The following is a 26,110-nucleotide window of genomic DNA, read 5'->3' on the forward strand; positions in this document are numbered from 1 at the left end:
AATATATCTAAAGAAATTCGTATAAAACGATTTTTTTCGGAAAAAATTACGTCATATTAATTTTCAAATTTTTTAAAAATGAACCAATCGGATCGAAGGTTACATGCACGCGAGAAAAATGATCTTTCTCGCGTGCATGTTTTCGTTTTTTTAAAATAATAATAATGATCGTCAAGAATAATTAATTGATAATTTTAATTATCGTTTTTAGTTTAAAGTATTAATTTAAATATATCTTAAAGAAAAGAAGCTTCTTTCCAAATTCGTCAGTAAATATTGCTATAAGGGGAATCCAGGATCGGGTCTATTTCGAAGAGTCAGAAGCATGCAGTATATTTTTATATATATTTAATTTCCTAATTTGCACAACAAATATATAAATTTACACCTTAGCATTGTGTTGTAAGGAAAATGTTTTATCTGTTGAAAATGAAAAATAAAAGAACCTTAATTCTTTCTGCCCAGTATATAAAAGTGGGCATTTTTTCATGTTTGTTTGTTTAGTTAAATTACGGCAACGCAACACTTTGGCGATCTGCCTAGGGGGATGCCTTCCGGGAAGTCTTTTTAAGGTAATTGGACCATATTCAGGTGTTACAGACGTGAAGAAAACCCGGAAAACTCCAGCCCGTCCTGGCAAGGTGCAAACCCACGACCGAACTCCCAGTGTTTGGGGAATGGAACCGCTTGGACACTGATGGGCCCATTTTTTCATGCCCTTCAATGGATTTTGCCAGGAACATTATGGGTAACTGTCGAATGAAGAAACCTGAAATCACGCGGCTGACCTGTCGGTCGGTTGGAAACCTGCAAGCGACTACCCGTTTCCGGTGGTTTTTATCCGTTTGACAACTAGCGAACAAATTGGGCCTTACATTTCCAAGTAGTGCCGGCTTGATTGTAACTTGTGCCTGAAGTAAAACTGATTTTTGCTATCCCCTTCTTTCAAAACCATTGCAATACAGAGCACCGGCACTCTTTTTGTATGAGTCATTCATAAGTAGCTTTAAAATACAGTACATTTAAGCGTCGTCACTCTATTTAGCTTATTTTTTATTCATTTTCTCTCCTGCTGAACATTTCTGACAATTCACTTTATCATTTGTGGCAGTCATCTCATTGCCTTGCCAATTGAGCTGGTCTGGGTCTGTATTCTGGTTGTTGTCCCTCATCTTTGAGTAACATTACTACATCATAAGCAGATCACTTGTGATGTAATACTTTTACTAGCTAATTACAGTATATTAGTAGAGTGACTAAGGTAGTAGAGACACCGGCCTTCTGCTCCAAGGAGTCCGGGTTGGCTTGGAGATTTTTATTGGCGCATTGTCCTGGATAGTGTTAAGCCTGTCTCTTGCTGCCCATTTTGCTCCTGTTGCAAGCCGGCTGAAACCATAATGGAGCGAAATAGGCCCTTTAGAGCCTGCAGAGCAAAGAATTAAATATATTTATATCAATGAAAAATTCATTTTTTTGCCATGTTGCTCATCAGAAAAATATTTTTCCAACTGCATTTTATTGGTCACCTTTAGCAACAAGAAGTACATTGTAGTTCTAGAACAAGAGCTCATGTTTTAATTCTTTTATGGAAGAGTTTCCATTCCTCTTAACTTGTTTTCACATTTATAAGACCAAGAAGGAGTGATAATATTTTTTATGTTGTAAGAATTATCATCTTATTTTAAACATTTTACTTTGAAATTACAAAGTTAGTAAATATAAAAAACATTTCAGAAATAAACAAGTTCAACATATACTTAATTTTAAGACTGTTTCTACCTCACGAGCATTAGGGGGGTAGAAATTTAAGGACTTTTACCTGTATCAGTCATAGGCTCGGCCAGATCCACAGTAGGACTGTCAGAGAGTGAAGAGCAGACTGCATGACAATAAAATATCTGAAATTCTGATTTAGATTCAAATCTGTGTATGTCTCAGAGAAGCATGCATCTAGGAATTACTACTACTAGAACTAAAATGAAATTAACCACTGTATCTTTAGAAATGCAGCTAATTAAGATAGTTTTTACAGTTAAATCTTTGGATGTAATTATGAAAAATACTATCTTTCTATATATCTAACAAAACAATTTCAATCTAGAATGATAAAAAAAAAAAAAATAATAATACAAATTTCCGAAAATGTTACGACAATAAATGAAGTGTTTGACTTTTATAAGACAGAATTATAAGTAATTTTTTTGTTTTGGCTCCTAAATATTTCATTTTTTCCTAGTAATTTAAGTATACTTTAAAGCAAATAAAATAGTGCAAGATGACAAAAAATTTTCATTCATATTTTGATAATTTAATAGCAATAACTGAATAACAACAACTTCCTCCAGTCAAAAAGAATAATACATCTAGTCTTCTTTTGTTCCCCGTGGACATTCGATCAAATTGTGTACAACTTCAAATCTAATCCTCGTAATTAATATCTACATTCAAAAACAAGAATTAAAAATCTAGAAATAAATGATTTATATGCAATTAATTTTTATTTTTTATATAGTACTAAATATTTAAATATCCTTACCGACGTTCTAGAAATGCATTATTATTATTCTTTAATAATCCTCGAGTTGGTATTTATCCGATCGATTAGCATTCGTTTGACTACACGAATAAAAATGTTTGTCGTCTATGTAATGAATAATATTTACGAGACAATATTTTATGGGTTATTTACCATGCAAAGACTGATTATTATGTCGTATTGATTGTAAAAACTAGGTCTTGCGAATGAAGAAAACAACAAAGAAATATAATAAATAAGACGCGAACTCTTAAAAGTTTGCTGTAAGTGAAATCAAATGTAAAGGTCCTTTTTTATGCCCATTGGAAATGTGCAGGACTGTACTAGAACAAGAGATGGGATTCGACCATGGATCAAAAGTTTTCAGGGATGCAATCCGGAGCAGAGACACATTCTTTACTTCTATGCCTATCCGACCTTCCACAAAACGTAGGTACAATCGCAGGTACATTTACCTTGCTGTGTTGATTAGAAAATTGATTTGTTAAAAAAATCATTAAATTATGGTAGACCTGTGCAATTATGACCTAATTTGTTCTGGAAAATTATTGTTAAGTAAACTGTCGTAAATTAAACTTGGATTTCTGGTAGACACAGTTTGAACTACATAACACTAAACAGGGACAGTGAACAAAAAATGTGAGCAATTCACAACAAATATGGGGAATTACAAAGTGAGTAGTCATATCACAAGAGTCTATCACATATCCAGTACATTATAAATGTACAAAAGGTTTATTTTTGGTATGTTATAGTTTAACAGCAAACAAATAAGAATATATCTTGATCAAATAAATGAATTTTATACTATCTTTGTTAACTGACTTCTGGGCCACTCTGTATAACATTTATATCATCAAATTCTATTTTATCTATACTTTGTTGAAGGTTTTAACAGATATTTCCAAATATTTTTGTTTGTTTTATAGGATTTTTCAAAGTTTTCATAGTCTGTATCATTAATCGATAAAGATATCAATGGCAATTCACATTAAATAAGAATACAAAACTCGATAAAGTCAAAAATAATAAAAATTAAGGACTAATTTTTTTCCTGTACAGAAATTATCATCTTTTATGCCACATTATATCTACAGTACTCCACTAAATAAGAATTTTGCTACAAAATGAAGCAATTACATAAAACACTTCAATGATTTTATTGAGAAAAATATAATTAACAGCGGAATAAGATAAAGCAGGGCAGATTTTTGTCATTTAGTTCATTTTTTATCTTAAATTTATATAATAGAATTGCATGCATCACACGATACTTGATATTTTACAAGGTCTAAAGCAGGCCTGGCCAACCCAAATTGTTTTGCGGGCCACTTTGATCACGCATAATATTACGGTGGGCCACAATTTAGGCAAACATGCTTTTAAAAAAGTAAAACAAATACAAAATGAATAAGGTTTTATTGTTATACCAAGAGTTTGTACTCGCACTTGCGCATTATAACAATGACACATGCAAATTTTCATTTATTTAATTGTTTTGGTATACACATAATGGGAAACAAAAGTTTTGATAGATATATAGTATCGCTTAGCGGGCCACACAATTTAACGTGACGGGCCGCGAGTTGGCCAGGCCTGGTCTAAAGTCTTAGCTAGTATTGGATCCTGAATACTGGAACAAGATTATCAACAAGTGTTTATATGTGCATACCTGAGGCTACTGAAGGTACAAGGTCCTAGGCAAAAGACTGGGTCATCTGTGCCTAAAATTTCCAGTCAGCAGCAGATGTAATGCACACACCAAGAAAAACAGATTCATATGTCTTCATATCACAGAAACACCAGTTCAATGGTAAAAAAAAGTTTTATGTTCTACTGTAAATTATATATATATAGAGATAAAAAAATCAATTATGGGAATGCAAAATCATATGTAGCGGAACAGACCTTCTGTATATGCACTTCTCCATCTAAATAAGTAAAACTGCTAAAACATTCTTCTGGCATTGGTATAATTTCTACAATTTTTTTCTATGGTAAAAAGCAATAGAAAAATGGAAAATGGAAAGGGCAATGCTGGGAATTAAGAAATGGGAAAAATAAATGAATGGGTACAGAAAAGACAAGACTAAAAGATGGCACAAAGAAAAGAAGAGGAAATAAATGGAGACAGAAGGATGAGTCAGAACGAAGGATAACAGCTGGACAAAGTGAGTAATGCAACAAATGCTAAGAATGGAAGATAGAGAGAGAAAGGCCAGGAAGATGACAATGGGATGATCTCAAAAGGAAACTTGGAAAATAACTGATAAGACAGAGAAGAGCAAGCAATGGAGCAAGAGACTATCCTGCAAACTGAATAATTTTAGATGATGATGATGAAAATATGAACATCTTTCACTATAGAATTGAATAAATTAATGTTTTATATGGAAGCATCTTTCTATTTAGACAAAAATAATTATACAGTTTTTTTTTTACTATTTTGTAAATTAATTATGAAGACAATTTGATGGTGATTTTGCTAAAGAAGAATCAAGAACTCCAGGTTCTGGGACAAACTTACAAGAAAAGCCTTCTGTTAGTAATGCTGGATTTATTTTTCTGAAAGATTGTTTATTATCACATAAGAAAAAACAAAAATATAGCAATTCTACAAAAATATTTGAGTATTAGTCAAAACTGATCACCATGTATGCTTACGTTAGGTACAGAACAGGTCCTTTTGTTTATGATGCAGCCAGTAAATTAAAACATTTACTAACAATGATGGCAGCCTTTTTAAAATGCATAAATCTAGTGGCCAAACTGTGTTTCTTCTAGACCCTTATTGTGGCTCCCATACATTGGACCCCTACCCCTTATTACTCAGGGGTCTGACTTTAGTGCTATTCCTCTATTCTGTATATACAGTATATAGGAATTAATAAAATACCATTCCAATATAGAATGTGGCTCATGTATTTCTGATATGTGGTATATGGCTCCTATTATGACAAGGTTTGGCCATCCTGGTGTGTGTGCGTGTGTGCGTGTATGTATGTATTTATAATATATGTATATATACACAGGGATGAATCAAAAGCCTCTTACACCCTTTTCATCCAAAAGTACTGAAGATACATCAATTTTGTTAATGTTTTTACATAGAAAGTGGTTCATGGAGAATCAGATAGAATCTTTGTTGATGACTTCGAAAATGATTTTCAAGATCACTTATGTAACAATATAATCATCAACCTCACTCTATTACATACTTTATTTACTTATTAATTTATTCCTAATTAATAAAATTAGCTTTGTTAAAGCCTGATAAATCATTTGGCAGTCCATCTGAACTTTTACATCAAGTGAAAGTTTCAATAGGAGTACAATAGTTAAAGAGCACCATTTAAATAGTCTAAAAGAATTTTCTGGATTCAAATACACTTGGGACTGCATTTAGATTATATCATTTATAGTACTCAAATTTTCTTTAATTGATTAATATTGAAATTTAGCCTACAAGTAAGTGGTTGTGTTGCCATCTTTTAGAAATGTAGAATTTAATTAAATTAGAAAAATTTTGGAAGAAAAGAGTGGTAATTTAACCTGAAACTCTTGCATACTGAACAATTGTGGATTTGAGTACCGCTCCAGATTAAGTTTTTAATGTCATTAGGAAATATTTTTAATGCCAAGTAATGTGCAATTGTAATTAAAGTACCACCTGTTCAACTGTTTAGAAAGATAGTGATCCAAACTCAATCAAATTTGATATGGTGGCATTTCAAGACATGCAAATGGACATTTTCATAAAAGAAAATTAGTATCAAAACTTGTCATTATGGCACTTCAATGCTGTAAGCAAAAAACACAGTTTAGTTGTACGAGATATGCTACACAGAGACCTTAGCAGTCACTGCTCAGTACAGTTCCCATTCTGAAAGTTTAAAGTCTAAAGGCAATGAACAGTGTGCTTGACGACTGACTGTAATTGATCTTCTGTGATGTTTCTCGCATACAGTTTGATATTGTCTTTTGAAACTGTCAAATTTGCAAAAAGTCCTTGATAAACTACACTTTTTGACTGTCTCCACAAATGAAACTGTTCATTGCTTGCATCAAGTATCATATTGGCATGTTTTGCCACAGATTTTTTACAGAAATATCTTCTGCATGTCCCGAAAGGTCTACTATATCTTTACAATCTCACACGAGAGTAGAAAAATCACAGCCATCATGTTTAAACCTTTAAATATATCTGAACTAGTTAAGCATTATGGTGGCATGGTATATCCAGGTACAGTAGAGCATCGATTATCCGACTTAATTGGGGACTGGGGTTGGTCGGATAACTGGAAAGTCGGATAACCAAAAAGTATGAAAAAATACATTATTAGTATAGTGTATTAGGCCTGGTTTAAATACTAGCCTCCCTTTCATGGTCAAGCCAGTGCTGCCAGCTAAAACATGCAAAAATTTAACAAAAATAATATTAAAGTAGCCAAGACACAAGACATAACCAAATGTTGTAGCACCACATCACTAGCGGACATTTGAATTTGCCTACACTTATTCTTCCTACACTTGTTACGGCAGACCCATCGTCACTTCTCCCACAGCAGCCACAATTCTACCACTCCAAAATGCCTTTTCTGTTGCAAAGTTTCCATTTTTGTTTACAGTGTTTCCTAGAGGTAGTAGATGATAAGACATTTCAATCCAGATGGGAGAAGAAATTTGGACAGTTACTCTATTGATTGATGTATATCGCATACTTCTCAGATAGTAATTAATGCAAATACAATAATTTAAAATGGCAGCATTCATTTTGGAAGACCCCGTATTTAATAAAGATTAATTAAAACAAGTAAAATGATTATTTACCCCCAATTTTGGGAATCAGTGAGTGATGAAAAGTAATTAAAATAATATCTAAAATAACTAAGATTAAAAAAATATATATATCATAATAAAATAATAATCAAATGGAAAGCAATTATTAGAATTATTATTTAGAAATTCTAAAAAATTAAACTGCTTAAACAAACAAGAAAAACTTTACTCCTTAATTATCAGAATCTCCTCTATTGCCAAAAGACCAATACAAAGTTTTGTATTTGTCTAAACTCTACAAAGATAGAGGAAACTCCAGAAAAACATTCGAGAACGGCACAGAGTTGACTTTAGTTAAATATTTATCTGTGGGATCAAACTGTGCAAATTGCTTAGAATTGCAGTTTGATCCATTGAATAAATATTTAGCTAAAAATATTTAAAGAATTAAAGTTTGCCTTCACTGTTTAGTAATTTAGTTTCAGTTTAAGCTAAGTGTGAGCACAACCGAAAAGAACAAATAATGAGCAATTCTCAGTTAATTATCACAGGAAAATTGGGCAATAAGAAGAAAAAACTGATTTCAATTACGGTCGTATCTTCAAACTGTACAAAATAAATTATTAAAACACGAAATTATTTAATTTATTAATAAAAAAATTACATACGAGATGGCGATAAAAGTACAAATTACAAATATGTCAAAAGTTGACAGTGTTTACAGAAGTGATTCGAGAGAATGTTTTCAGAAATTTAAAAATTGCCATAGATTTTATTAATTAAATCCTGAATTTTAATTATTTTGTGTTTCTATTTCATTTGGATAATTAAAGTATAAATAATTATATACATATAAGTAATCCTTGGTTAATTCAACATACTTTCAGAATCATGTTCTTTATATCATTTCTCTTACATAAACACTACATAGTGCAATAAAACACTCGACTGTACAACATTTTTATTTCTCGGTAACAGAATTCATTATACTGAGTTTTGAACACGGCTCCTCTTCAGTTGGCACTGGGAGCTTTGTTTCTATCTCTAGTGCCACCCATCATGGCTGATGTAATGGATTTGATTACTAAGAAATAAAAATGTCTTTTAATAATAAACTATTTCTCTTCTTACACAAACACTGTGTAATGCTGTGTATATAAGAAGAAAAATGGTTTATTAATTACAGACAATTTTCATAGCACTAGACATTTTTCCAGCATGACGTGATTTGGGAGCAACTATTAAGCTCTGCAAAGAGATTTTGATTTATTCCAGACATGGCTGACAGAGTTCCTACCCGACTTTTTCTATGATTTGCATACTATCAAGAGCCTTAAATGTATTTACATCATAAGTAATTTACAATAAGAAAATGAACAAATATCATAATGCTATAAGTTATAAACTCGAAGATTAGTTATCTGTAGTATTTGCACTTCCTTCACAAATATAAAATTTACATAAAATTCTGTTTATAGCAGCCTGATTTCACATCAAACAGTGTCCTATGGACCTTTATTATAGAAAATTTGCTTGAGCCTGATCTATGCCCTGGAGCCACAACTTCGAGGAATGTATCTATTGCATTAATTGAAAAGTATCTGTAGATAATTTTTAAAACGTGCTAATTCATTGAAGTTTCAATTGGATATTATTATTTGTAGAGATAAAAATAAAATCACTCCTTTACAGGTCTCATATATGAAGTTTTTAATGCAGCAGCAGGACTAAAGTATAAATTATATAGCTTTAATTAACAAATTAACTGAAAATTGTATAATAATTTAAGAGCATCTCATTCTACTTTTTATTGAAAAATTTCATTTTATTGAAAATTTTTTATAACATTTTCAAAATAAATTTAAACACTATATTCTATCATATTCATACATTAACTTTTATAATTTCTAAATTGTGTAGTTTAGAGTCGAAGAAAACAAACGTTTAACAGTAACGAATTGCATAAGCTGCAATTCATTACTTTTAATATCTTATGTACAAGTTCGTTTTAATCTCTGTAGTAAATTTATCTAAACGTTTATAGCTGTTTAAGTTTGAAGTGATTTAACTTGTTGATTATCCAGCTGTCCTCGACTCCTTTGGTGAATTCTCGAATAAACCTGCAAATGATTTTTTTGATTCTAGAGAATTCTATAATTGTCCCGCCCGAATTGTCTGTAATTATTACTTATGACATTATAATTTTATCTAAAACTTACCTGTAATTACAAACTGTAACCTTTTCGATATTCTGTGTTAAGTTGGACTTTATTCCGCTTAGAGTAACATCGTCTTGATAATCTTCTATTCCATGTATACAGTGACAGACAACAGTGATTTCGACATAACGTTTCTTTGAATCTATTAAAGTTTCAAATAGCGGTTATTGTTTCTCTATGAAAATTGCAAAATTTTATATATAAAGATTCAAATTTCTCACCATCTTCCATAATAATACCAATCTGATAGATAAAACTGAAGAAGATTTCTTCCAGTTTTATTTGTAAGTCTTGTCGCTGTTTTAAATTCATAGTGGTGTAACTTCTCTGTATTTCAGAAAGAGCCTGGAACATAAATGATGTAAATAAATAACGACTAACCCGTTACAAAGCTATACATCCACAAGAGCCGAATTATCGGGCTAGAGTTGGCTATAATAAATAATTAATTAATTTAATTATTTATTATAGCCAACTCTAGCCTGATAATTCGGCTCTTGTGGATGTATAACATAAATGATGTATATTATGTTGTAATCATTCATGCTTTATATATATATATATATATATATTATACAGTAGGATAGGACCATTTCTAATCATAAACAGTAGGATAGCACCATTTCTATCATTTATAAGTGATGTGTGAAATAGTTTTGTGGATGAATTAACAAGTGCCACAGGCCTGGGTTGTAGTTTCGGAACCAGTGGATTGGAACATTGGCATACTCCAAAGAACATAGTTCACAATTAAATTGAATCTCTCAATCTTTCGGCATACACAGAGTTTATATATCAGAGTTTATGCTTTATATGTGATTGCGCAACACTTCATATAGTCTGAATTTTGTAAATTTATTTTACAAAATTCATTTAAATTTATATAATCTATTTATATGCTTGAAAAAAAACGAGTGTTTCATATTAGGAAAACATGTAGATTCATAAAAGAGAAAATTTCTATGATTCTCTATGTTAATTATTTATACTGTTTCTATTTAAATAAAATATACTGAAATTTCAGTTTTTATATATACTGTAATTTCGTGCAGATAACCTGCAGAAAATTGCAAGAATAAAAATAAAACCTTTGTATAACCCACCCTGCCATACACCCTGTACTGTACCTCCAGGGCAGCCATTGAAAGCAAGATAATTACCAGTACACAGTTTAGAAGTCGTCATCTCAAGCATTAAAATATTGTTTTTTCTGTTTCATTTCTGTTAACAAATCATTGTAGGTATACATAAAAACAAAGTCTAAATATTCTATAATAATCATATTAATTTCTGGATTATTCGGAACTATGGTTTGGCTAACAAATAATAATTAACATAAGATAATTTTTTCTAAAGGTAGGTGCTTAGAATGCTATCTCATACTAATATTAACTAATAATTATTGGGTTGGTCAATAAGTCCATGTGTTTGTTTAAGGTGAAAATAAAAGACAATTTTTTAATGGAAAATAAAAATTTTATGCAATAATATTCACTGTTTTTATTGAGTAGCTTTTGCCCTCTTTTGGGAAGCTTCATAATACCTCTTTTAAAAAACTTCCAGTATTTTTTTTTTCTTTTGGCATAAAACTGTTCCAAGTGCTGTTTTATGTCGTCATCAAAAATGAAGATTTAAAGAATTTTGAAGCAAGCAAAACAAATGATAATCGAAAGGAGCAAGGTTGGGTGAATATGGAGGATGAGGTACAACATCCCAGCCAAGCTCCAACAATTTTTTCTGGGTTTGCAACGATTCATGTGGCCAGGCATTATCATGGTGAAAGATTTCCCTTTAAATTCACTAATTATGGATGCTTCTTTTGAATCGTTGCATTTAATTTATCCAGCTGGTCACAGTATACATCAGAATTGATCATTTTATTTTTCAGAAGCAGTTTGTAAAACAAATCACCCTTCCAATTCCACCAAATTGAGAACATGACTTTGCTTGGATGAAGACCAGCTTCTAAAGTAATTTGCAGTGGATTGCTGTGCTTTTCACACAATCTTTTGCAATTGATGTTGATGTGAACAATCCCCTTTTCATCCCTGTTACCATTTTCTTCAGAAATGAGTCACTTTCCTCGCATTTTTTGAAGATATGCAGATGGAAATGTAAGTGATGCGATTGGCTTTGCTAAGTTTGTGTGGAACCCAAACATCCAGCTTGACGTATCCAAGTTGATGCAGATGATTTACCATGCTCAATTTCAATATTTGAAGAATATCTGCAATTTTCGTGTCATATGGCATGGATTATTGTCGACTAATTCTTTTATTTGGTCTCAACTGGCCTACCCAATTGTGGTGCATCTTGAATGGAAAAATCTCCGAAACAAAATCTTGCAAATCGCTTCTGGCACACACTTTCTTTCACGGTATCCTTACTGTACATCTCTCATAGTTTTTTTTGCAAGTTTGCATTGCATTTTTGCCTTTTTTAAAAATAAAAAAAAACACAATATATCGATAATGTATGTTTTGTTCACTCATCCTTCAAATATTGACAAACACACAAAACGAAACTAACCATCAAGCTTTATTTTTGACAAGTGTCAGCAAAATGTTGCTTGTCGAACACGTTTTCAAGACTAAAACTACTAATAATTGCTTTTCGGGGCATCTAACTCTATCTATCTGCAAAAACTGCACAAACTTATTGGCCAACCCAATACAATACTTATTAGTTAACGTTAGTGTAATTGAATTAAATTTAATTCAAAATAATAATAAACAAAATTAAAACTGAAGATTATTTTTTTAAATCTGTAATGTAAACTAACAGTCTCTCACTGGTCCGAAATGCATTTCCAATACTAATAAAGTATATATTTTCGAACTGGATCTCCAACTCCATTTCATCGTTTAACCTACAAGGTATACAATTAGTCAGCTTGGGCTACACAGGAAGCATTAATCCAGACAAGAAGCAAGAATATTTACAAGAATAAATGACTAACTGTAGAAAAGAGCTTATGAATATCTCCAGAGGCCCTAAAATCCTGGCCTGGAGTCGTAGTGGGCCATATTCCAAGAGATTGTCAAATAAGGCCGCGACTCCACTAGCCGTAAAAGGGCCGTAAAACCCCTCACCGTAAAAGCTTTTAATCACGTGACCATGATATTTTACGCCTGAGCAGGTCGTAAAATATCATGGTCACGTGATTAAAAGCTTTTACGGTGAGGGGTTTTACGGCCCTTTTACGGCTAGTGGAGTCGCGGCCTAAGTCTTCCAAAACTCGATACATCTGTGAGCAAGCAGTAATGCTATCTATCACAGGAAACTCAGGACATACAGGTCTAAAATGCAGTGCAGTGCATATAACTTTAATGTCATTACAAATTTCTCACAGAATAGTAATTCTTCGGACATCCTGTATTTTATATAACTTAACACACAACACCATCGCCAAAATATGTAAAAATTACAGTATAACCATAGCATCATGACAGTGAATATGTGATAATCCACATGACATGTGGATTAGATGTTGCTGATTTCATAGTGCTTTTAATATACTGTATTAAAGTTTAGTACATAAAGGTCTTAGTTTACTATTTTACCAAAGTAAATAGGATAAAATACTATAAATACAGAATTTATTTTAAAAATATCCAATTAATTTAATTTTTTACTAGTTATGATCCAAAACATAATTCAGTTATAAATAGAACTATTTTCTTCATGTATACATCATTTTGGATAGGTTGGAACATTAAAAATAACGGAAGATGATCATTAATTGGATATAATTATCATCATCACCATCAAATGTTAAAGACAGAAAAAGCAACTACTGGATGATGGAATCAAATTGTTATTTGGGAAAGTGGTCCAAAATTCTGTTAGCCAAACTAATATGATAGTGGCTGCCAAGAATTTTGATAAATGATGATTAGATTACTCAACTGGCAGAGTTTTGGGTGGTTTCCCACAAGTTAAATCTTCTCAAACTTCAAGTGTTCTTTATATCATATGCCTAAAAGTTAACTTGTTAAAATCTACTGATATCATTTGGCAGATGCTTTTTTTCTTCTTGGACATTTGATAAAAATAATAAATGGTTGGTTGAAATATTTTATATCATTGTAAGTGGTTCTTGAAACAATAATAAAGCAATTTTCGTGTCATTGATAATACAATAATTTAATGAATTCTTATTTGATTCACAGCTATACATCAATTAATCAATGAAATAGGAATAACAATAAAATTAACGATTAATACTTACTTCACTAGTAATTAGCCCTTTTAGAGCATCAATATCACCTTTGGCAAGTAGATTAGATACATGTACAAGTGCCTAAAAATAAAGATTAAAAAAAAACAGATATTAATGATATTATTGATTAATAAGTATGACTCGTGTTATTGCTTTGAATAAACTTTCTGAAGTTGTTAAAAAACACAAAATTGTATTAAAATTTAAATATATTGTTGAATAATGACACATTTAAAACAAAGTTATTGGTCCTATTTAAACAAGATACACAAAACTGCATATATTCTTACAAAAAATGCAAGTTAATGCTAAGAATTAATTCATTAACTAGCAAAAAAGAATGAATGAACACAAATTATACAAAAGTATTACTTTATAGAGCAATAAAAATCAATATTTTTTCTTGGTTAAACAATAGATTGCTTGAGGCAGAACATTAGTGAAGCCTCTTCTATGCTGCTTATAGAATCAAGCTTGTTCTTGAAGTTTAATTGGTCAATTTTTATTAAACTTTGTCATTTTACTTAATACAAAATGAGGAAATTAAAAATGTAATAAAAGTCAGGGGTTTATGATTTTGTTTTCGATATATAGCGAGTCAAAGTGACAATGTTCAAGGTCGCTAGTACGAGTGTGCACAAGTTCTTAAATTCTTTTTTATTCCGGTGGCAATGTCACCGCTATGGTAGTGGCAAGCAGTCATCACAGATGACTTTCCAAAACAATATTATTGACTTCTAGTGCTTAAACTTAATCCTTACTTCGTGTTTGGACAGAAAACAAACTGTGCCTATTTATTATTATTTCTTGAAATACAGAGACTTAAAAAGTTTTAAGAAAACTAAAACTTTGATGATAATAAAGTAATAAACACAGAAGCCAACTACTGGTATTGCCATTATAGATGTTGAAAGTGGTCACCTGTTGCATCTACATACAGCTGTGCAAGTTGAATTGTGTTTAGGAACTGGCATAACATAGTGACACTGATGGTAGCAATTTTGTGGCTGATGATCTCCCTTGGTTTCTACAATACAAGATACCACAACTGATGTGGTTTTGCTCAATCCACATTAGTGCCAGAGACTTAAACCAGACCAGGACTACTTTTTAGCATGACACCCTGTATATACTGACTGACAATTCCATGTAATACTATTAGGTATACCTCTTTGAGCATAGATGTGGGATGCATTCATAGACAATATGTCATGTGGGTATGAATGGATGTACGAAACAGATAGACATCAAGGTGACTCAGTTCATTGTAAGAGAAGAATAAGTAAGACATATGACTTGAGAAAATTTGAGAATGAGGTAATTTTTAGTATTAGACCTGCTGGCTCCAGTATTTCAGATATAGTGATCTGGACTGAGCTATTTGTGTGTACTAGGGCAAACAGGAATAGCGTGACAAATAAGAAATATCTAGTCACTAGCAGTTCTTGGACAAAAATAGCTTGAGAGATAAAAATGAGGTATTATATCAATGGAAAAAGAGATTGTCATTCAAAGTTCTATACAGCAGTAGCATGCAAAACACATCTCTAAACGTACAACTTGTCAGTTTGTCTCAAACAGTAAATATCCATATCAGGCAACAATTGAATACTGTCAGCCAAAAAGACTTCAATCAGCATGCAATTATCAGCACCAGATCTATGTTATCTGGTCCAACAAGCACCGATCTCTCTTACATTGTTGATGACAATGTCAGAATTTGGTGTAAGCAGCACGAGACTATAGATCCATCTGGTATGATGTCAATAATGTAGACTAGTAATGATAGTGTAATAGTGTGAGGGAATGTTTGTTTACATTCATTTAGGTCTCCTCATCACAAACTTTGAAGTATAAACATATTCTTGCTTTTCAGGTACTTCTCTCAGCTATAGGCTCATGCAGGATAATGCGACATGTCATAATGCATGTACTGTCATAAAATAATTCATAACATAACACGAAATTCTGTTTAATTCAACACCCTGCCCAAATTCCAAATGTCAACTTAACTGAACACCTACAGGGATGGAAAGAACAGTTTACAACCTGCAAGTAATATTTTAAAACAACTGCTTGATGGTGCTATGTTGGCATAGACATCATCCTGTGGAATCTGTCTATGCTAACTTTACATCTCGCCAAATCCACATACAACTAAACAAAAGCTATCCTGTAAGCTTCACCATTAGAAGGATACTTAAAGAAGTGATTTTTTTTTTCCTGCTACCTTTTAAAAAATAATTTTTGTAAAAAAACTAAGTGTGAAGTGCAAAATAAAGTAAGTAATTTTATGTTTATAACAATTTAGTAAATGTGATAAATTATAATTGTTGCATATAAGACTCTATATCTCTGTGGTTCAAAAGTTACTAATTATTACAACAGCTCTCTGCTTAAAATGCTTATTTCTAATGCAACATTTAATTAAAATTTACTGAACTTTTGATCTAAATACTTTCAAGTTTTTAATTTGACAATAACTTTACTTCAGAACTTAGCAAATCAAATTAACAGTTGTTCTTAATTAGATGCTTAATAGGCATTAAGAATTATCATTTGTGAAAATGATTCAATAATGTTAAAAATAATTTAACTACTAATTAATATCTTTGTCAGGACATAATAAGTAAATGTATAAAGCAGATAATTAGCTAGAATTGTAAAGTAACTAAACTATGATTTACAACTGGCAAAATTTAAAAATCCAAGAATGAAATGTATGGTACAGTGTGTCCGAAAAATTATTTTAAGTAAGGTTTAATAAAAGTGAAGTTTTAAGTACAATGTTGCAGTTTCTCCTACAGTAAATGATGGAAATGTGTCCCACAGGCCCCAAAATCCGAAGGAGTGTGATCCAGAGACATATCGGGCCATATTCCATGAGAGATTATGAGATCGCAAAGAAGTCTTCCAAAAACTGGAACATTTGTAAGCATGCAGTAATGCTGTTTACTGCAAAGTGAAAATGTGGGACATATAACTCTCATATGCAATATCATATGTATAATTTTACGACAAATTTCTTAGTGCACAATAACTTTTCAGATGCCATATATATTTAAAATATTGATATAATACAAACTGAAAAGTAAATACATATAAAATTTGCTGTCTTCTTATATCCTTTCCAATCATAGAAACACAATTAATACTGGTTCTTCCTTGATTATTAAATTGATTAAAAAGTCTTTCTGGAACCGAATTCTTGTAAAATTTAAAAATTCAAGAATGAAATATATATCTTTGAATCAAGTTATATAATTATAAGCAGGAAGAGCCTCAAAGTATGTATGGGACCCGAGTAGAGTGGATCCTCTTTGCCATTTTTCAACAAATGAAAGTGAAGTACATAGAATGTTTCTTTATTAATAAAATGCAGTTTACTGTTCTACTGGCTGAAAGCCAAAGTGAATTGCAGTATCTTATGTTGAAGTTGAATGAGAGCTGAGAAAAAAATGGCATTGAGAATAAATAGAAAGAAAACAAAAGTTTTAGCATTTGAAAAAGATGAGCTAATGATTGAGTGCAAGATACAGCTGAATGGTGTGACGAGCAGGTTAGGGAGTTTACTTGGGGAACACTTTTGAAAGAAATGGCAGAATAGACAGGGAGATTAGAAAGTGAGTGAATGCTTGTATGAAAGTGGTTGAGTGCACAGGGCAAGTGATTCGTAAGAATAAGTTTCTGAAGAAGGCAAGTACGGCTGTGTACAAGTGTGTGGTCCTCCCGACTGTTGTATGGTTGTGAAGCATGGGTGTGGAGAATGAAACATAAGAGCTCAGTGATTGCAGCCATAACGAGATATCTGAAGTGTGGTGTGACAAGGAGAGATCTGGTGAGTAACAAGGATATTTTGGTGAAGTGGGATGTGAAAGAGAATGCAATTGAGCAAGTGTGTCAAGAATGTATGCATTGGTTTGACCACATAGAATGTCGACAGATGAGATGTGTAATAAGTTGTATGTGGGGAATGTGGAGGGAAGGAGAGGGTGTGGAAGACAGAGGAAAAGATGGGCTGAGCAAGTGGAAGAGTTTGAAAGAGAAAAAGTGTGCGAGAAGTGTCACGAATGTGGAAGAAGCAAAAGAGGTATGGATAGATAGAAATGGTGAAATATTATCAGGCATGGGTGTAATTAGAGGATTTGATCCCAGGATCCCGACCACATTTTAGTCCTGAAATTTTTGGGATTAAGTTTTCCTGATCCCAAGATTTTCAGGATTGACATCATTTTAAAAAAGTTGCAAAATAGATTGCATGAAGCGAAACATTCAGTGCCAGTGCTCTTAACAGAATTGCTTGCCTATCGTTTTAATATAAAACTTCTTGTATTTTGAACTAAAATGATAGGCAATCAGTTCTCACTGGGTTACCTGGTAATATACTTCACTTTTGTATTTTTGAATTTTTGCAAGCGTTGATTTTCTGGTGCAGTCGAGAGCACTTTTGGTTGACTGTAGAGTTCTAACATAACCCTTCAAAAATTCTAATAAGTCATTCAATGGAGGAATATCATCACCCTTAAGTGAGCACTCCCACCAGCCTCTGGTTGTTGCATTTGATTTAAATTGAATAATGAACATAAATAGTATGCTCGAAAACTCATCTATATTAAAATTTACAGCTTCTAAGTGCTTTCTCAGCAGCTGCAATATATGTGCAACAAATTGAGAAGCAGACTTGGTGATGAGACACTGGATGCGTTGTTATTTCTCAGATCATATTTTCGCAATTCGAATTAGAATGTTCCTATTAGATTAGTTTTCTTTATATTTAAGAAAAATGTGACTGATTATTATTATTTTTAAATACTTTTTGCCAAGAAACTTACTTTACTACCTACTTACTAGGTTGCAAGGACGATGCCAGCCAATGGGCCAGGGGGGGCAAGATGATGTAAATTGATAGAGGATATGAATTGTATGTAGGTAAAATAAAAACGATTCATAGAGTTTTAATCATTTACTATGTACTGGAAAAGAAATATCTTAATTAAAACATTTTTTTTTAACTTACAAGAAGCCTAAGAAGATTATTTTAATTAAAACTTAGCATTTAAATAAATTTTTCAAATTTCTAGAGGAGGGCAGCATGCTGCCCCTCTGCCCCCTGGCAACGCCCATGCTAGGTTGTTACATAAAAGTCGTCTGTTTAGTCGATGTTAAGAGAGATTTAATTTTCAACGTGTATTTGCATACTTTGTTACATAAAGGTTTTTTCAATTTATGTAAGTTTAAAGAGATTTCACTGATGCTTGAAAAAGAATAACTTTGAGTGATTTTAAGTCTGGTTAGTCTGACTCTTAAGTCTGATTAGTTAGAGTGATTAGATTAGCTAGGTGTATATCATAAAATACGTTTATTTTTGTCTAAATTTTGATTTGTTGATTAAAGAGCTGATTTCTGTAAGATTTTCTTATTAACCCTTAATACTGAAATAATCCCCCATGATCCCGGGATTGACTAAGTATAATCCTGAAATCCCGGGATTAGAAATAAGGGCCGGGATCAAATTCCCTAAGTGTAATGCATAATTTCAGCAGGTTCCAGAGTGAAAGCTTGGGTGAGTGTTCCTGGTGTGCTATGCCCTGCCCTTACGACATTTCTCAGAAGACTGAAGTTTGCAGGGTGTTGTGCACAGGAAAGCCACTTTTTTCTTGATTACCCCTTTAGGGAATGCTTTGACAGTATAGTAAGTAAAATGCAGTTTTAAAGATTTTATTTTTTGTTATTAAAATAACATTAAAAGTTAAAAAATTCCCAGCTCACCCTCTCAAAAGCTGAGTCTGTCTAGATAACATCTATGTGTCTGGCTGGTTGAGAGAGCCAGATTTTTATGAGTTGTACCATATAGTAATTGTGATGCTTGGTCATACACGGAGGGCTGAGAACCTCTATTAAAGGTAAAGATCTTGTGTGTGTGTGTGTCTGTCTCCATATGAGTTAAGGAAAGAGTGTCTATTATACTTTTCATTACTTTGGGGGGATACTATAAGATTACCACCTATGGAATTTCGGGACTTTGATTATATATTTGAACTCAGGGGACCGAGATGAGTTCAACGATACTCTACTTTTGGACCGGAGACGAAAAATAAAAAAGTTATCATACTTTTTTCCAGCGATCGTGCGATGATAGGGAGTCGCGTCGCTCTCTCCGCTAAGTCGGCCTCGCTATCGCAATCGGGAGTCGCATCGCTTGCCATTAAAATTGCCTTTAGTAGACATTCCCCCCCTTTTTTACTTTGTTCAAGAACTACCGTGAATCAATAACTAGTGACGTTTAGCACATGGCAGCCTGCTGGCGGCTCCCCTCCAGGAGATCAGTCGGGAGCATGAACAGTGGGAACAGCCGCCACGTTTGCTGCCGTAACATTAACCGAAATGGTGATTGCGCGATGATCGGAAGTCACGTCGCTCTCTCCGCTCTCGTATCGCATGTTTTAACCCTCCTGGAGATGACCGTAGTCGGGCGTCATGGTTTGCAGACTTTACCGCAAGGTGGCAGTACAGTAGAGAGTCAAAAATCGGAATCAATTGGGGACTGGGGTTATTCAGATTAGTGATTTGTTCCGATTACCAATTATGTACGAAAAAATATATTAACCTGTCCGATATTCAAATTTTTCTCCGTTGCGTGTCGCTTCATGTTGAATTTTCGTCGATTTTAAGCCTAACGAAAACTTTTATAATAATAATCGAGGCTATTGTATCGTTAAAAATTATTTCTTCATTTTGTACAAACAAAATAAATATATTAAAGAATATAAAAACAAAAATTATACTTTAGAAGTAAATCTAGTATCAAAAACGTTCGATTCAGCACGACACAGTCCGACTGAAAACCGTTCCGATTATCGGCGATTCCGATTACCAGGGTTCCGATTAACGACTCTCTACTGTACTAGCAACCATGGTGCTGTCTTCATGAGAGCAATAAAGAAGTATGGTAACTTAAAAAGTATGATAACTTTTTTATTTCTCGTCTCCGGTCCAAAAATAGGGTACCGTTGAACTCGTCTCAGTCCCCCGAGTTCAAATATATAATCAAAGTCCATAGGTGGTAATCTATAGTACACCCTACTTTGAGGGTAATTAGGTGAAGTGTAACGAGCGGTGGTGATTCCGGGGTATTTCAGAGTGGGAAAGGTCACTTTTGTGTGAATCAGTATTACAGGCTATTCTCCACACACTGCATCAGTCAAGGCTCACCATCATTTGCCTTGGCCTCTGCTCTACACATTGTTGTGGCTTTGGTGCTCACTGTCACTTGCATCTCAGCAGACAGATGGGGAAAAGTCTCATAATAAGACATGAACTCTAAATAAGGGATATGCCATCCATAGAATTAGAATTACAGACCCTGTACAAAGAATAAACTCAAAGGAACTATACCCATACATGCAACCCTTTGTGAGATATTTGCCTCTAGTCAGTTTTTATCACAAACCAAGTACACTGCCTGTTCTCCATGCTCGTGTCAGTCAAGACTCGCTATGGCTTGCCTTGACCTCTGCTCTACCTACGCAATTGTGCACTTTGGTGCAAGTGCTGCAAACAAGCACCTCAGTGCCCACATGGGGTGAGCCCCACACTCCTAAAACTATATAACATCAAATACTCCACAGTCAAGTAGGCTACTCAAAGCTGGCATAGTTGCACGGGCTACATAGTCAAATGAATGTCTTAGCAGACCAACACGATTCCTGATCACTTGTGACCCAGAAGTAGGCCAATTTCGGAGGGGGGGCAGTATCTCACCAAGTCGCACATAGAGGTACGGTTCCTTTGACATTTTTGCTCCTACGAGTAAGGTTTATAGCCCCAATTCCAAACCGTCCCATTCGGAGATGCAATTGTACCAGCCCTGCACTCCAAACTAGATAGCATCGAGTACTCCACAGTCAAGCGGGTTACTCGAAACCAGCATCAAAACAAAATGCTAATCTCATCGGGACCTCCCCCACTGCTCGTCACATTTTGCCCGATCGTGGCGAAACACCACGCCTTCTTAACTTGTACCTCTGTCTCCAGACACTCTACCAAATGGGCCGAACCATTAACAGAACAAGTTCTACTTTGTGTAGCTACCGTTTTATGCTTTGGCAGTACATTTCTGTAATTTACAAAAGAGAGATTTGTTTATGTTTTTCTCATACACGACTATTGGACAACAGCTTATTCTCATCACTCGTATTAAAGGCCCGTTAAAGCTGAGAAGGAGATATTAACCTAAAACTTAGCACCTGTTTAGCACCTTTAAGGAAACTGGGCTGATCAAATTCTGGTTCAAAGTAAGGCTGAATAATGAGTTTAGTCAGTATCCAGTTTTTTATGGACATAAACAAACCCGGCCAAATGACAGGAGGGAATTCCATTAGATTTTTTGATGTTTCCTCCTCCTTCGAATCTTTCGAGCACCAACGAATTTTCTCCTTGTCTAACGAACACATTCCGCCGCTCCTCATCAATTTATACACTTTGCGATTGGAAAACAATTCTTTCTTAATGTGAATAAGTGTTCTAACGTGTTGGATTTTGAACTTTTTGACAATCGTAAACAAACGATCCACCGTGTGATATCTAAAGACAACCGCCATCTTGGCTACTTGCCTGCCTTCTGGAGTCAAAAGTTCTCTCCTCGTCGTAATTTTTTAAAAATTAATTTTGTTATTTTAATTTTAAAGTTTTTGCGTCGTTTATATTTTGAAGAATTTGAAGTTTAAGTAAATTTACTTTTTTCGTAATCCTTGATTAACTCTTTAAAGCAAGGTGGTATGGTTCAAATTTTGCCCATTTAGGGACAGGCAGAATTAGGACCGATGGAGTGAAGCAATGCGACAAATGGGTGATGTGCATTTCGCGAAGTCTTTATATGGGAAACTGGCTATTTAAGTGTTAGACACGTGACTAGAAGAAAACCCCAAAAAACTCTACCAGGCATCCCGCTAGTAAGGCGCAAATAGCGTTTGGTGGTTTTATCTACTCGGCCAGAATCTCGGCATGGATGAGGAAATAGAACAACGTCCCAATCCAAATTTCTTGCAATAAATTATGAGAAACTCGAACCCGAATGTTGAGAGCAATCGGCTGACGTCTAAGCGATAATCTATGGGTTATTGCTTTTATACCATTGCCGGCTGTTATCCTATTAGAATTTTTTGTGTATTCGTACTAGACGCGATAAAGATTTTATAGAGTCTAGTACGAATTTACCAGGCCCATAAAGGTACGGGGCTCTATATATATTCAGACGGACCATTCCCGAAAAATTCCTGGAGCTTCTCAACTCATCCGGGCTTACCAGAGCGTAGGCTGCCACCCTAACCGATCGGCCATCATCCTGTTAGGCTTTTACCATAATTATTTTTTGGTCAATTAAAAAATAGTGTCTTAATATTCTTTTGGACAAAGTCAAATTATATTTCATTTGTTTACGAGTTTGCCGCTTTAGAGGATCAGGGTTCGAATTCGATACATATCTTCACACATTGACACGAGTGATTTAAACAGAAAATGGACATCGTGAAGATTTTCTCGTTATTAGCATTTAATACTTTTTAAAATAAAAGGGTGTACTATAGATTACTCCCTATGGAATTTCAGGACTGATTATATATTTGAACTCAGGGGACCGAGCCGAGTTCAACGGTACCCTATTTTTGTATCGGAGACGAAAAATAAAAAAGTTATCACGCTTTTTAAGTTACCATACTTTTTTAATGCTCTCATGCAGACGGCACCGTAGTTGCTAGTATTGCCATCTTGCGGTAAAATCTGCAAACCGTGACGTCGGACTACGGTCATCTCCCGGAGCGTTAACACGCGATACGAGAGCGGAGAGAGCGACGCGACTTCCGATCATCGCTCGATTGCCATTTCGGTTAATGTTATTTATGGCAGCGAACATGGCGGCCCGACTGACCTCTCGTATGGGCGCCACCCACCCCGCTAAACTAGTGATCGATTCACGGTAGTTCTTGAACGAAGTAAAAAAAGGGGGAAACGTCTACTAAAGGCAATTTTAACGGCAAGCGACGGGACTCCCGATTGCGATAGCGAGGCCGACTTAGCGGAGAGCGACGCGACTCCCTATCATCGCGCGATCGCCGGAAAAAAGTATAACTTTTTTATTTTTCGTCTCCGGTCCAAAAAGTAGAGTATCGTTGAACTCGTCTCGGTCCCGAGTTCAGATATATACCCAAACACACGAAATTCCATAGGGAGTAATCTATAGCAGGGGTGGCCAACTTTTGTGCACATAAGATCTACTTTTTATCGTAAAAATGTGTCGCGATCGACTTGTTGTCATAGGCATAGTCTAAGTGCGGGAGGGGGAGTGTGAAATACATACTATGTTTATACACTGTGTTTCAGTACGAAGTGCACTCACTGCTCTTATGAGTCGAGTCATAACTGCATGCATACAGTTGCGTTCGGTTACAAATATAATACATTAAGTCAAGACATCGCTAGCGATCTACCAAAATTGGCTTGGTGATCGACCGGTCGATCGCGATCGACTTGTTGGCCACCCCTGAGTAATCTATAGTATACCCAAATAAAATCCATTCCCACCCTCAAAGTTATATTCTTAATTATTGTAAAATGGCGATAAGCTTAGTTTTTAATAATAAAATATAACAACAGATGGCGCCACAAACTCAGTTTTAAAATGTTGCCGGGAAAGTTAAAAATCCAGCAACGAATTGTGTTTATAGGAATATTTGGCACTCGAGAAGAGTTTGACAAGGCAAAACGAATATTTGGTTTGGTTTCATTGGTGTGTGGCGATTTGACAAGTAGGCAATCTGCAGAGGATAGGTTTTTCGTGGGAAATTGGTCCTTTTAAGAGTTACAAATGTGAAGACAATCCAGAAAACTCCATGGCCAGGCACAAACCAACTAGTGTCATGGTTCTGTCTACCTGGCCACGAGTATTCGGTCCCAGATTGATGAGTCTGCATTGGAAAAGGCCAAAGAGGCAGCGTATTATCCACAATTTAAACCCTCTAGACTTAGCAATATGTGAAAATCTCTCTCTCTCCAATGAAGAACATGCAGATTCTTCAGACATGACGAAAGAAATTTCTGCAGCAGCCGGACACTGTATTGACCAATTCTGCGAACACCACGGAATTTGATTTGAATAACACAATTTTTCCCGACAGACAGACATCCAACTTTCAGTACGGGGTAGCATATCAATCTCTTCTTTCCTACTTTGTACAGCTTATTTGGTTTTAAGCATTGAAAATACATTGTTCTGTTTATATATATCTCTATTTATGGTAGAAATTCTATTATGCAAAATCTAAATAAAACAAGAAATATGTGCAAACTGTTCGAAAATTGCAAAGATCTTTCTCATTCTATTTCGATTCAGTTGGTGAAAAATTAAAAATTGTTCTTCAATGTATTGTGTTATGAGGTAATTCTATTTGGCTTTCAACAGTACACATATTTTTACTAGTTTTATTAAAAAAACAGGCATAAATGGGTCAAAAAAAATTTTTTTTTGGTATTGGCTGGCAAAACCTGGAAGTAGAAATTTCTGCTGATTTTCACGTTAATTTTAACTCTCAAATTTAAGTGTAAGTGATGCGTGGCAAAGATGGTAGATTGGCACAGTGTAATGTTATGCCGAAATCTTCTGGTAGTATATTGGTTATGCAGAGTCATGCAAGTTTAAATTACTGTTGACCAAAAGTCAAAAATGCAAGTAAACACTAAGCCACTTTCACTGTAATAATTAATATAAACACTAAAATAGTGTGGGTGAGATTACGAGACAATCTCAATTTATTCGTTAACCACTTACTAGCAAGATCTCGGTGGACAAAGAATAAATCGATACCTCCCTGTAATCTCAACTACGCTATTTTAGTGTTTATATTAATTATTACAAAAATTAGGAAGATGAAGAGGAAGATATTTGCAAATTTAGAGATCATCTAAGTTCTTCAAAGTGAAGATAACAGTTTTAAACTAATGGATTTTACAAATTATTAAAAATGCAATAAATCTGTATTTTTTATTGCTGATGAGAGATGTTTTCAAAAAAAATTTTGTGCAAGGATCAAATGCATTGTGAAGTATACACCCGGTATTGGTTTTGTCCATTACGAGTGGGCCTAACCTATGACAGAATTAGATGAGTTCAAAGAACAAATTAGGAGTGACAAAAATATTATATCTGGTTGGCTATATTTTTAAAATATATTTTCTCTATGAAGTTATTGATATTATGAACTGAAGTTCTTGATATACACACATACATGTGCACATACCATCAACATCCGAATCAATTTATGCATATAAAACCAATCAACTGCAATAAACAACAACAACAAA

At 34.0% G+C, this 26,110-nt stretch overlaps 1 protein-coding gene across 1 annotated transcript; it reads right to left on the reverse strand.

Moving 5' to 3' along the window:
* Positions 1-9,119: 9,119 nt before the first annotated feature.
* On the reverse strand, positions 9,120-22,368 carry LOC136984450 (m-AAA protease-interacting protein 1, mitochondrial-like). The gene is made up of 5 exons (XM_067281440.1): positions 22,003-22,368; positions 13,766-13,837; positions 9,756-9,879; positions 9,535-9,676; positions 9,120-9,435 (listed from the first exon to the last, which is right to left on the reverse strand). Exons 1-5 carry the CDS (start codon positions 22,354-22,356, stop codon positions 9,354-9,356), a joined length of 774 nt encoding a protein of 257 aa, XP_067137541.1. The 5' UTR covers positions 22,357-22,368; the 3' UTR covers positions 9,120-9,353.
* Between the last annotated feature and the right edge of the window lie 3,742 nt (positions 22,369-26,110).

The sequence above is a fragment of the Centruroides vittatus genome, unplaced genomic scaffold, assembly GCF_030686945.1.
Source record: "Centruroides vittatus isolate TY-2023 unplaced genomic scaffold, ASM3068694v2 contig_120, whole genome shotgun sequence".
NCBI classification, from domain to species: domain Eukaryota; kingdom Metazoa; phylum Arthropoda; class Arachnida; order Scorpiones; family Buthidae; genus Centruroides; species Centruroides vittatus.